The sequence below is a fragment of the Patiria miniata genome, unplaced genomic scaffold (assembly GCF_015706575.1).
Source record: "Patiria miniata isolate m_02_andy unplaced genomic scaffold, ASM1570657v1 HiC_scaffold_14, whole genome shotgun sequence".
Lineage (NCBI taxonomy): Eukaryota > Metazoa > Echinodermata > Asteroidea > Valvatida > Asterinidae > Patiria > Patiria miniata.
The window spans coordinates 3,225,546-3,238,187 of NW_024037052.1; the positions used below are offsets into that span (position 1 = coordinate 3,225,546).

At 43.4% G+C, this 12,642-nt stretch overlaps 1 protein-coding gene and 1 pseudogene across 1 annotated transcript; one reads left to right on the forward strand and one right to left on the reverse strand.

Moving 5' to 3' along the window:
- Positions 1 to 2,106: 2,106 nt before the first annotated feature.
- On the reverse strand, positions 2,107 to 3,249 carry LOC119722209 (neuropeptides capa receptor-like). Its single transcript, XM_038192255.1, has one exon. The coding sequence runs from the start codon at positions 3,247 to 3,249 to the stop codon at positions 2,107 to 2,109; it is 1,143 nt and encodes a 380-aa protein (XP_038048183.1).
- Positions 3,250 to 7,631: 4,382 nt separating this feature from the next.
- Positions 7,632 to 9,362, forward strand: LOC119721756 (annotated as a pseudogene).
- Positions 9,363 to 12,642: the final 3,280 nt, after the last annotated feature.

The window sequence follows — 12,642 nt, forward strand, 5'->3', positions numbered from 1 at the left end:
GATGGCTGTACGTACGTGTAGTATATAAAAGCACAGTCTTGTAAAAGATTATCAATTTGGTGTTAAGTGATCCAGCTCATCAAAGAGATCCCGGCGAACTTAAATCTAAGTTACGATATTCTTCTGGTATAGAGAGTTGTCGTGAGTAGAATCCTTTCTCTAACTGACGTGTCATTGAGCATAAAGGTTTGTTTTGTTGGTGGCCGTGAACTGATGGAAACTGAGCCTTCCCGTTCGTTTTGTTTTCGTACTCATGCGTTGCATAAATAGACTCCGTGCAATATAATAATGTGCGACCTGCTTTTTGGGGAGGGACACAAATACAAAGTGATTGAATTGGGCTTTAAAAAGCGCCTCGGTGTCTCGCAGAATTAAACAAACTGCGTAATATAATTATCCCCAAAAAAGATGTTCCTTCAAAGACCTCAGACGTAGCTGAAAAAAAGAAGAAATTCTGCCCCTCATACTTAGTCAAATTGAAATTCGTGATGTTATCTGTGTACACTTCCAGTCACTCATTAAACGTTCAATATTTCGAAACGCCCTGTGTGTTTGCTCGTTATTTCCAGTTCGAGTCTATTAACGTCACGGCCGTGTGTCAAGACTGGCAAAGTGTCATCTCGAAAAGCCTGCAGAATTTATTCTGTAATTCATTTGCCGGATTTCTGTTTCCATCTTGTCGTGTTCGCTCTTTCCAGTGAAGTTGGGGTCATTGTGATAGCGGTTGCGCTTTTCCCCTTCTCATTAGCAAATCGAAAATTATCTAAACCCCTTGCTATTTTTTTTGTGAGGGGGAGGGGATTGAAGGCACTCTGAAAGTTCTTTGTATGGGCGTTGTTGTTAATTTTACCATGAATGGCACAACCACAGGAGTGATCCAATATACGTTGATTTCATGTGGTTCACATTTTCTCTCTGGTCTTAGAAACTGTTAATTGGTGCCATTAATATACCACCCGGTGTCAACAATGATAAACTTGAATGTCTAGAAACAGGTGTCGCCCCTGAGATGAGCGAGTTCGGAGCACAACCGGTGATGCTTGTGTGTGATTGCAATGTCCATCACCAAGACTGGCTCGGCGGTAGCCTTGGTCAAAGCGTTCGTCATTATATCCGACCGTTCGGTCGGCGGCATTTCCTTGCTATGCAGTGCATTAAAAATACAGCGTGAACAGCGACCTCATGCGGCAACAATTTATGCAAATTGTTTGGATCCGAAGGAACGCCTTGGTCCAATCGTCCATGTGAGGTTTCGTTGCTCATTATGCTATTGGCCTAAGCTGACCTTAAAAGTCGTTTTCTTATTGGTCAATCGTTGCGTGGAAACTTGCATAATAGTTAGCGAGCGGTGTGGCGAGACATGAACTGTATATGATACATACACACACGTTGTGTGTCAATGTCTCACATTACACACAGCACCAATGCACAAAAAACGGGGTTTATAAACGTCCTCAAAAGGCGAATAGCTGTAAATAATTTGATGACGTCGGGATTTACCGAGGTGTGATTGGACACTCAACATATTAGCCCCTCCCACACTTATCTGTATTCGCATATGAGGTCGTGCGCTAGAAATCTAGCGCAAAATATAGAAAAAAGTATTAACTTTTGCAAACAATTAGCCCAAGGCGTTCGATCGGATCCAAATGATTCGCATAAATAGTGGCCGCATGAGGTCGCTGTTCGCGCAGTAATTTTAATGCACTGCATAGCAAGGAAATGCCACCGACCGAACAGACGGATATGATACGAACGCCTTGACCAAGGCTAGCGCTGCAATAGATAATCAAAGACATGCGCGGCGTGAAGTGCTGAACCGACCACCGTTTGGTCAAGTTTACTCTCAAATCTTGATCAAATCGCAGCCAGCTTGGATGACAAGTCAAACCAGTGAGTTTGGCGGTTTTGAGACATCATCTTTCATTGAAAAAAAAATTTTTCATTTCGCCGACGCGCATGGCTCTGGCGACTCGCGCGCATACCAGAAACCGGAGACTTTTTTTTTTGGCCTTAGTAGGCATGCGTTAGAAAATCCTTTGTACATGGGTGTACGCGTTAGTACATGTACGCCCTACAATTTTATTTCTCAAATGACCCCAGAAATCACAGTCTTGTTTCGATGTTCTCGTCCGTGGCTAAGGCTGTTGTGTTATTCTGTTCTGCTCCACTCACTGCAGTGGCAGATGTATTTCTCCTTCTGGCTTGGCCTTTGCACTTGAACGCCACTCTGATCGCAGAACGGTACGCGGGGTTCACGGCACCGTAGATCAACGGATTAATCATTGTATTGATGTACTGGGGAACAAGGGATATCCATATGGTTCCTGATCCTAATGCAACCCAAAAGGGATCAGGAATCTGAGCCAGAAGACAGATCCATCTAGACAGGCTGAAGATGCGATATGGGGCCTGGCATAAGAAGAACACAGTGCCGTTAGCGACCAGCATTTTTGCCACTTGATTTCGGATATGAGTTGCATTATGATCTTTCTTTACTGTCATCTTTTTATTGGAGTTGCGTTTGTTGAGCATTTGTAAGATTCTTACATACATGAAAACGTTAGCTACCATTGCCATTATCCAGGGGAGATTCAGTAGGGGCGGAATGAAGGAGTTTACCCAAGGTGACACAGGTCCACAGTATGCATAGCTGGATGGGTAGTCCTGAAAGGCGTCGACATCGGGCCATTGGAGACAGAGTACGTTGAGAACTAGAATACCCGGAGATGTTGAAGCGGAAAACAAAAACCCCACCAGCCAGCAGATTGCAATCATTCTATGGGTGCGTCTTCGTCCGCGGATTTTGAGATGTTTAATGGGATGGCACAGGGCGAGGAATCTCTCGAAAGATACCATGGTAACCAGTGCAATAGACGCAAAGTAGCCAGTATTTGTTACAGTGAAAAAGCTGAAACACTGTGCAGAATTTACAAAGATATCGTGAAATGCCACGACGGATGCAGTGTATCGCCTTATGTGGTTTGCGGACGCCATACTCAAGTACAGAAGATCAGCAAGTGACAAGTGTGCTAAGTATATATTGGTATCTGATCTCAGTTTGGGAACGCGGACAATGACAAATAGAAAAGTCAAGTTAGTGACGACACCAAGACACCAGATGCTGGGTAAAACGATGGTCGTAATGGAGGCATCCAAGGGAGTATAAAGCCACAAAGAAACTGCCTCCTGACTGATATTGACAGTATCCTGTTCACTGCACTCACCTGATGTTATTCCTGCTCCCATGATGGATGTACGTACGTGTAGTGTATAAGAGAATAATTTTAAAAAAGATCATCAATTTGGTGTAGCGATCCAGCTCATCAAAGAGATCCCGGCGAACGTATATACATGTACATCTAAGTTACGACATTCTTCTGGTATAGAGATTTGTCGTGAATACAATCCTTCCTCTAACTCACGTGTCATGTTGAGCATGAAGGTTTGTTGCCGTGTTGGCGGCAGTGAACTGATGGAAACTGAGCCTTCCCGTGCGTTTTCTATTCGTACTCATGCGTTGTAATTGTGCATAAATAGACTCTGTGCAATATAATAATGTGCGACCTGCTTTTTGGGGGAGGGACACAAATACGACGTGATTGATTTGGGCTTTAAAAAGCGCCTCGGTGTCTCGCAGAATTAAACAAACTTCGTAATATAATTATCCCGAAAAACGAGGTTCTTTCAAAGACTTCAGATGTAGCTGAAAAAAGAAAGAAATTCTGCCCCTCAAACTGGCTTAGTCAAATTGAAATTAGTGATGTTATCTGTGTACACTTCCAATCACTCATCAAACGTTCAATATTTCGAAACGCCCTGTGTTTGCTCGTTATTTCCAGTTCGAGTCTATTAACGTCACGGCCGTGTGTATATACTGGCAAAGTGTCATCTCGAAAAGCCTGCAGAATTTATTCTGTAATTCACTTGCCGGATTTTTGTCCATCTTGTCGTTCGCTCTTTCCAGTGAAGTTGGTGGTCATTGTGATAGCGGTGGCGCTTTTCCCCTACTCATTAGCAAAGCGAAAATTATCTAAACACCTCGCTATTTTTTTGTGTGGGGGAGGGGATTGAAGGCACTCTGAAAGTTCTTGTATGGGCGTTGTTGTTAATTTAACCATAAATGGTACAACCGCAGGAGAGATCCAAAAGGCCTTGAATTCATGTGGTTCACGATTTCTCTCTGGTCTTAGAAACTGTAAATTGGTGCCATTAATATACCACCCAGTGCCAACAATGATAAGCTTGCATGTTTATATACAGGTGTCGTCCCCGAGATGAGCGAGTTCGGAGCACAACCTGTGATACTTGTGGGTGATTTCAATGTCCATCACCAAGACTGGCTCGGCAGTAGCCTTGGTCAAAGCGTTCGTCATTATATCCGACCGTTCGGTCGGCGGCATTTCCTTGCTATGCAGTGCATTAAAAATACAGCGTGAACAGCGACCTCATGCGGCAACAATTTATGGAAATTGTTTGGATCCGAAGGAACGCCTTGGTCCAATCGTCCATGTGAGGTTTCGGTGCTCATTATGCTATTGGCCTAAGCTGACCTTAAAAGTCGTTTTCTTATTGGTCAATCGTTGCGTGGAAACTTGCATAATACTTAGCGAGCGGTGTGGCGAGACATGTACTGTACATGATACATACACACACACACGTTGTGTGTCAATGTCTCTCATTACACACAGCACCAAGGCACAAAAAATGTGCTTTATAAACATCCTCAAAGGCGAATAGCTGCAAATAATTTGATGACGTCGGGATTTACCTAGGTGTGATTGGACACTCAACATATTAGCCCCGCCCACACTTATCTGTATTCGCATATGAGGTCGTGCGCTAGAAATCTAGCGTAAAATATAGAAAAAAAATAAACTTTTGCCAACAATTGGACCAAGGCGTTCGATCGGATCACAATGATTTGCATAATTAGTGGCCGCATGAGGTCGCTGTTCGCGCAGTAATTTTAATGCACTGCATAGCAAGGAAATGCCACCGACCGAACGGACGGATATAATACGAACGCCTTGACCAAGGCTAGCTCGGCAATAGATCATCAAAGACGTGCGCGGCGTGGAGTGCTGTACCGACCACCGTTTGGTCAGGTTTACCCCCACACTGCACATTGTACATGACATCTTGATCAAATCGCAGCCAGCTTGGATGACAAGTCGACGTCTGATGGATCTCCGACAAGGAGTAAAATACAAATGTGGGACCAGTTTAAATCATTGGTGAAGGAGTCATTACAGTCTACAATCGAACTGAAGAAGAGAGTCCACCAGGCCTAGGACTGGTTCGACGAGAATGATGACAGCATCGCAAAACTCCCAGTACAAAAGCAGAACGGAATGTTAGCATGGCAGAACGACATGTCCTCCACCTCTTCACGCGACCACTATCTACAGGAACAGACACAGACTGAACTGCGAAGAATGCAGTTTGAGTGTTGAAAGAAAAAAAAAGCAGATGATGTCCAGCGCTATATGCCGACACCAAAACCTCAAAATGTTCAATGATATCGAGGCAGTCTGCGTGCCATCCAAACTAAAGCACCACACCTCTTTTAATTCTTTTAGGAGATGAAACAACTTTGTTAAAGGAGAAGAATAGTAATCAACGAGAGATGGACAGAGCATTTCAGTTATCTTCTCAACAGGCCCTCTACTGTCGACAATGCTGTCCTGGACCAGATTCTTAAGAGGCCCATTGTGGACAGTCTTGACGTTCCTCCGTTTTTGGATGAGGTCAAGAAAACCATCAGTCAGACAAGCTCTGGTAGCCACTGCGATGGATGTAATTCCTAAGGAAATCTTCAACTCAGCAGGGACAGTGACACTCGAAGCCTTCCTCAGTTTACTTATCAGCATCTGAAAGAAAGAAAACAGGACCAAATTTGTTTAGAAAGACACAATCGCCTCGCTCTTCAAAAATAAGGGAAGCAAGACTGACTGAGGCTACAACCGGGGCATTTTCCTCAGCCTTAACCGCTTGATAACCAGCATTTCAGAGGAGAGTTTACCCGGGGCAAAAATCTGGCTTAGTCCAGGGCGTAGTACCATCGGCGTGATCTTTGTTGTTCGTCAGGTTTCAAGAGAAATGTATTAAGCAAAACTTGTACTTGTATGTCCTCTTCAAAAACCTTGCCAAGGCGTTCGATACAGACAATAGAGATGCCCTCTGGACAATGCTGTCATATTTCGAAGGCCCAAGAAACTTTGTGAACCTGATCTGCCTCTTCGATGATGACTTCTGACGGAGAAGGTCTGAGCCTTTTCAGATCTCAAATGGTGTGATTAAGCAAAAGTGTGTGCTGGCTACTGTTCTTTTTAAGCTGTTCACCTGCGTGCTCAGCCACGCCGTCAGTAAGATATAACACGGAGTGTACCTGAAGTGCTTAATGGGTCACTCGTCGATCTTTGTTGTCTGAGAGCCAAATCAAAGACGGTCGAGAGGCTAATACTGAAAGCTCTCTTTGCGAATGACTGTGCCCTTATGACACATGAGGAGTCCAACCCCCAGCTAATTGTCGACAAATTTGCCGAAGTCTTTTGCCTCTTTGGGCTCACCATCAGCCTAGGCAAAACAGAAGTAATGCTGCACTGTGCCCTGCATCCCCTGCTCTACCCTCGTCAATTTCTATCGAATGAACAGAGTATCGCCCCAGTAGAGGACTTATAATTCACATACCTCGGCAGCATCATCTCAAGAGACGGCTCCCTGGATAAGGACATCAATGCCAGGATTTGCAAAGCCAGCCAGGCCCTTGGTAGCCTACGATAAAGTGTGTTGAACCAACACAACACCCGGCAGTCCACAAAACTCAAAGTATACAAGGCCATTGTTCTCACCAGTCTCCTGTGTGTATGTGAGACCTGGACCTTGTACAGAAGTTACTTAAAGCTGCAGCCTAAAGCCGGCCTCAGGTCGACCCGCGATTTGCTTACTCCACGACAGAACCGTCGGCATCAAGCAGAAAAAAATAATGCTCAGGTCACAAAACTGAGAAATCGTGTGATTCTCTTGAAACAAGCGGCATCCCGGCGTGAAAAATTGCAACCAAGCTCACGTCACCCTCGACGTGAAGATCCACCACGATTCCACAGCATAGACCGTCTTATCATAATGACCACCAACCTCACCGGAAAGACCGAACACGACAAGAGGGAAACACATTCCAGCAGGTGAATTACAGATAATAAATACTGCAGGCTTTTTGGCATGGCAACATGCAAGGAGTGCAATAACAACGCCGCGAATTAAGGCTCAAACAGACAAAAAAAAAAGAGCAACACACTGGGTGGCTCGAAATTGTCAAAACTTGACGAGTGATTGGACGTGTACACAAATACATTACAAATTTAAATTTGAACAAGCCAACAAGTGGGACAGGATTTTTCTTTATTCTGCTACATGTGCCATCTTTGAAGAAACTGCTTTTTTTCTCGATATTACGCCGTTTCTTTAACCCCTGTAGCCATTTAGGCGCTTTTTAACGCCCAAATCAATTACGTCGTCCTTTGTTCCTACAAAAAAAGCAGGTAGCACATTAAATAATGCATATATGCACCATGACAAACCTGAGTGTTCATCAGTTCACTGACTCCAACAAAACGAACATTCATGCTCAACATGCCACTTCTGTTAGAGGAGGATTATTTTAATGGCACAAGTCTCTATACCAGAAGAATGTGGTACAAGATGTTCATATGCCAGGATTTCTTTTGATGAACCGGATTACTGATAACATAGATTGACGATCGTTCTAGAAACTCTGCCTGTATAAACTACACGTACGTACATCCATTATGGGATCAGGCATAACATCAGGTCAGTGTAATGAACAGGATACCGTCAATATCAGTCAGGAGGCAGTTTCTTCGTGGCTACACACTCCCTTGGATGTCTGTTTTAAGGCCATCGTCGTACCTATCATCTGGTGCCTTGGTATCGTCACTAACTTGACTTTTCTATTTGTCATTGTCCGCGTTCGCAAAATGAGATCAGATACCAACATATACTTGGCACACTTGTCACTTGCTGATCTTCTCTACTTGAGTCTGGGGTCCATATACGACATAAGGAGTTACACTGCATCCGTTGTGGCATTTCACGATCCCTTCGTTAATTCTGCACAGTGTGTCATTTTTTCACAGTAGCAAATACTTGCTACTTTGCATCCATTGCTATAGTTACCATGGTATCTTTCGAGAGATTCCTCGCCCTGTGCCATCCCATTAAACATCTCAAAATCCGCGGACGAAGACGCACCCATAGAATGATTGCAATCTGCTGGCTGATGGGGGTGTTGCTTTCCTTTTCAACAATTCCCGGTATCCTTGTTCTAAACGTACTTTGTCTCCAATGGCCCGATGTCGACGCCTTTGTGGACTACCCATCCAGCCTTGCATACTGTGGTCCTGTGTCACCTTGGGTAAACTATTTCATTCCGCCCCTACTGAATATTCCCTGGATTGTGGCAATGATGGTTAACGTTTTCATGTATGTAAGAATCTTACAAATGCTCAACAAACGCACCTCCAACAAAAACATGACAGTAAAGAAAGACCATAATGCAACTCACGTACGAAATCAAGTGGCCAAAATGCTGGTCGCTAACGGCACTGTGTTCTTCTTATGCCAGGCCCCATATCGCATCTTCAGCCTGTCTGGATGGATCTGTCTTCTGGCTCAGATTCCTGATCCCTTTTGGGCTGCATTAGGATCAGGAATCAGATGGATATCCCTTGTTCCCCAGTACATCAATGCAATGATTAATCCGTTGATCTACGGTGCCGTGAACCCAGCGTACCGTTCTGCGTTCAAAGTGGCGTTCAAGTGCAAAGGCCAAGCTAGAAGGCAACATACATCTGTCTCTGTAGTGCGTGGAACAGAACAGAATAAGACAACAGCCTTAGCCACTGACGAGGACATCGAAACTAGACTGTGATTTCTGAGGTCATTTGAAAAATCAACTTGTAGGCCTACATATACTGATGCGTTCAAATTGTAAATTACCTATGTACAAAACTAGGGTTTTCAACCACATGCTACTAAGCTGGGTAGCATTTGGTTGAATTTTGTTATGAAGGAGTTATCATATTGGCCTGTACGATTCAAAGCTTTACTTGTAATTTCAATAGGCTCACTAAGGTGAAAAAGGTGGTGAATTTTTACCGTAGGATTGTTGCAATTTATTGTTTGATAGGAGCATCTACTGTACATTTAAACATAAAGTTTTGGTATAATATTTTGTTAAGTATTTCTGTTGTAAGTGTTTGATTTAAAGTCTTTAATAATAGAAAGAATACAGGAATGTTTGGGGATTGCATCACGTGCGTATCCATCTTGCTGTCCATTTGCGGATCGCTTGGGATCAAAAAATGAAAAGTTCATTTTTTATCTTCCCCTCAATTCTGATTCCCGACACAAAGAAGGGGACAAGCCTCGAGCTCCCCCATTTCCACCCCGTGCCGCCAACCAATCTAGGCACGCGGTCACTTCTATCACGAAGGCCCCCTTCAATGGCGAAAGCATTAAGCCGGCTATCCACACAATCCGTCACATCACAGGGCAGTTGCTTCACACAACAAGGTGCAAGGTGGCTTCTCCATTGAAGGGTTGGGTGTGAGTGTATAGTAATCAATTTGCATCACCATGCACTTTGTTCGAGCTCCACAGTCTATGGGTTCCGGACTGCTTCAATTACCGCTCACCCTCGTTGCAATCAGATTAAGAACTAATGAAGGATTTGTAATTATTAATCAATCTATTTATTCCATCTTGGGGTATAATTTCTGTGTGTATGTAAACATTTTGGTGATATTGTGGATTAAATTATTTGTTGAATTGCACTTTTGATGGCTTCCTTCCTTCAAATTTATCTGAGTTGAGACCGTCCTATAGAGTCCTACCAAAAGTACTCTTCCGGGGTACCACTCGGGAGGTACTGTAACAACTAATAATAATAAGAATTATTATTAAAATAAAGAGCAGAACAACGTGTGTGTATAAAACGATAGTATGCCTCTTTTTCACATTATATTTGACCAAAAAATAATGGTTTTAGGGCATGGGGAATTATGCCCTGTTACAGGAATTACAGGACTGAAGCAATTTGTCGAGGCGTAGGCTTGAAAAACCTGATTTGTGGAATTAAGCATATAGGCCTAGTGCAGAATATTGTTTATGCAGTTGATCGAGTATCAACTTTGCAGCCATTAGATTTCAAATTTATATAAATGTAATGGACATTATTGTTTAGCATATGCAAGTTCTGTTGTCTTAATTGCACTCCAGAAAAAAATCGTATAGGCCTACAGGTTGATATCGAGGGTAATACCACATAATAATTAATTCTTCGAACCGTTATTATCCTTGGGATAATGAGGGCGGATAATATACGTTGAATAATACATATGACATTACTATCATTATGAATAATGTTATACTAGAGGGCACATTACTCAAGAAAATGACAGATGGCGATTATTGTGTTCATTAAAATGCAAATAATTAATTTGTCCTTAGCTTTTATCTTTAAAATGCTTGCCCAAATTTTACTGGGTGTATTGTTTAATGTATGAGCTTCAGAAACCGGATTGGCCCCCATGACGTTCGAACAGTGCGCTACCATGCCCTTCCGCTAGGCTATTCAACAAGTTGCATATCCACAAACAATTAAAAAAATTGGGTCTATGCTTTGCGAGTAGCGACTATTTGGCGATTAATTATGCAAAAAAATGCTATCTTGACCTCGAAATTCTGAACATTCCGCGGGCGCCTTACCGTTAGTAGTGCAGCACGGCGGTATAGGTAGTGCCCAGCTCCTTTTTCAACCCCCTGGATCAATCAGAAGAAAGTTGGTAAGTATGGATCCGTGTGGAGGATGAGGAAGGCGGGGAGGGGGGGGGGGGTGATATGAAGGGGGGGGTGTATTAGGTTGATGAAGACGTACCGAAAGCAGGACCTCTTGGGAGGTCCAGGGAAATACCCTGGGGAACTCCTCTTGCATTATAAGGCAATTTGAGAATAAATTTAGGAACTTAAACATTCCATTTATTATGTTTGGTCCCATTTTACTAGTAGCACATAAGTCGGTGGCTGAACGGGGTGGGGAACCCCCTCTTCATCCGTTGCACTTTAACCCCTTTTATTGCACATAAAGAAGAGGTAATCGACATAGAATAGGGAAAGTGTACTGACTGTGCAGTCAATAGTTAGGTAGTGGAAATTTGGACGGTCAATGGCTGAATTTGAACCAGTGCACATTTGTGTTAAAGCAAAGTGGTTCTTCCAAATCACAAAGTTAGGCCCATGGCGTAATGGTATCGGTTCACTTTCAACAGCTATTTAACAATACATCAAGAGTGTAACGTTCCCTAGTATAGAGTGAATATACTTTTAGTGAAGGTAAAAGACGACAGAATGCTCGGGTAGTGAAATTGATGGATTGTCGAATGACGATCTGCGTCATCTTTAAATTTCAATGTAAAGAAATACTTGCATATCCATTGGACTTCCATCCCATTCCTTAAATTTAACGTACACTCGTGAAGGGCACCGCGCCTGTGCTATGGCCGCATCATAAGCGAGAAACGACAAGATTGATTTGCATAACACGACGTCACAGCTTTGGGGTTATGCTTTTTACATGCTAAATGGCTGCCATATCGAAAGACGTTGTACGTGTGCATATGGGCTCAATTTGGGCATATGAGTTCGTTGAAACCGGGTATTTCAAAATACGTCGCGAGTCCACTGATTGATAGCGATCCGTGGCTATGTGCATAGCCATGTTCATGGGTCTAGCACACGGGGTGTGTTTTACTTCTAGAAGTAGATCCACAAAAATCAAATCGATTTGAACCTGTACCAAAGACCACCCTTAAAAACAATTTTCATGAAAAATCCATCCATGTTTGATAAAAATCTTGTTAACAGACAAACCAACCAACAAACCAACGCCGATGAAAACATCACCTCCTTGGCGGAGGTAATAAGCCAGGCGTTAAATTAAATGAAAGTTTGCTGAAAATGGCCAGGAAAACCTATATTGACAGATTTGTTTTTACATAAAAACATAAAAAACTCGGCGGCATAACAAGTCTGCAAATGTAAGTCAACGTCTATGTACTCCTATTATATACCTGAGACTCAAGCACGCTTCCAACTGTAATCACGAGGTTTACATGCGAAGCTGACCAACGACCTCACAAAGTCTTGTGTGTGAAGATAGCTGATAAGGCCGATCCTCGCGCGCAATATTAAACCACATGCAGTGAGGGCAAGTGTTAGTTGGGGGCTTCCCAGATGTGAAGGAGGAACTTGATCTGTTCTTGCGGAGCTGTCGTTTCTGTTCGGTTTCACAGATGCGACCCTTCTCATAGTTCTTTACGCCATGCTTGACCAAGTTACGCCAGTTAGAGCGGTGCTGCGAAACAACCTTCTACGTCCCTAGATCTATACTGCAACGTTTGAGGGAGACGTTTAGGGTGTCTTTGTAACGCTTCATCTGGCCACCTTGCGAGCGCTTTCCGTGACACAGTTCGCCATAGAGCAGTGTCTTTGACAGACGCTTATTTGGCATGCCACATCTGGCATCTGGCATTGCACTGACGTGCAATGGCTTCGTCGTTG

What these genes read in the sequence shown, in the direction of transcription:
- LOC119722209 (XM_038192255.1), bottom strand. Translation starts at nt 3,249, where the DNA reads ATGGGAGCAGGAATAACATCAGGTGAGTGCAGTGAACAGGATACTGTC.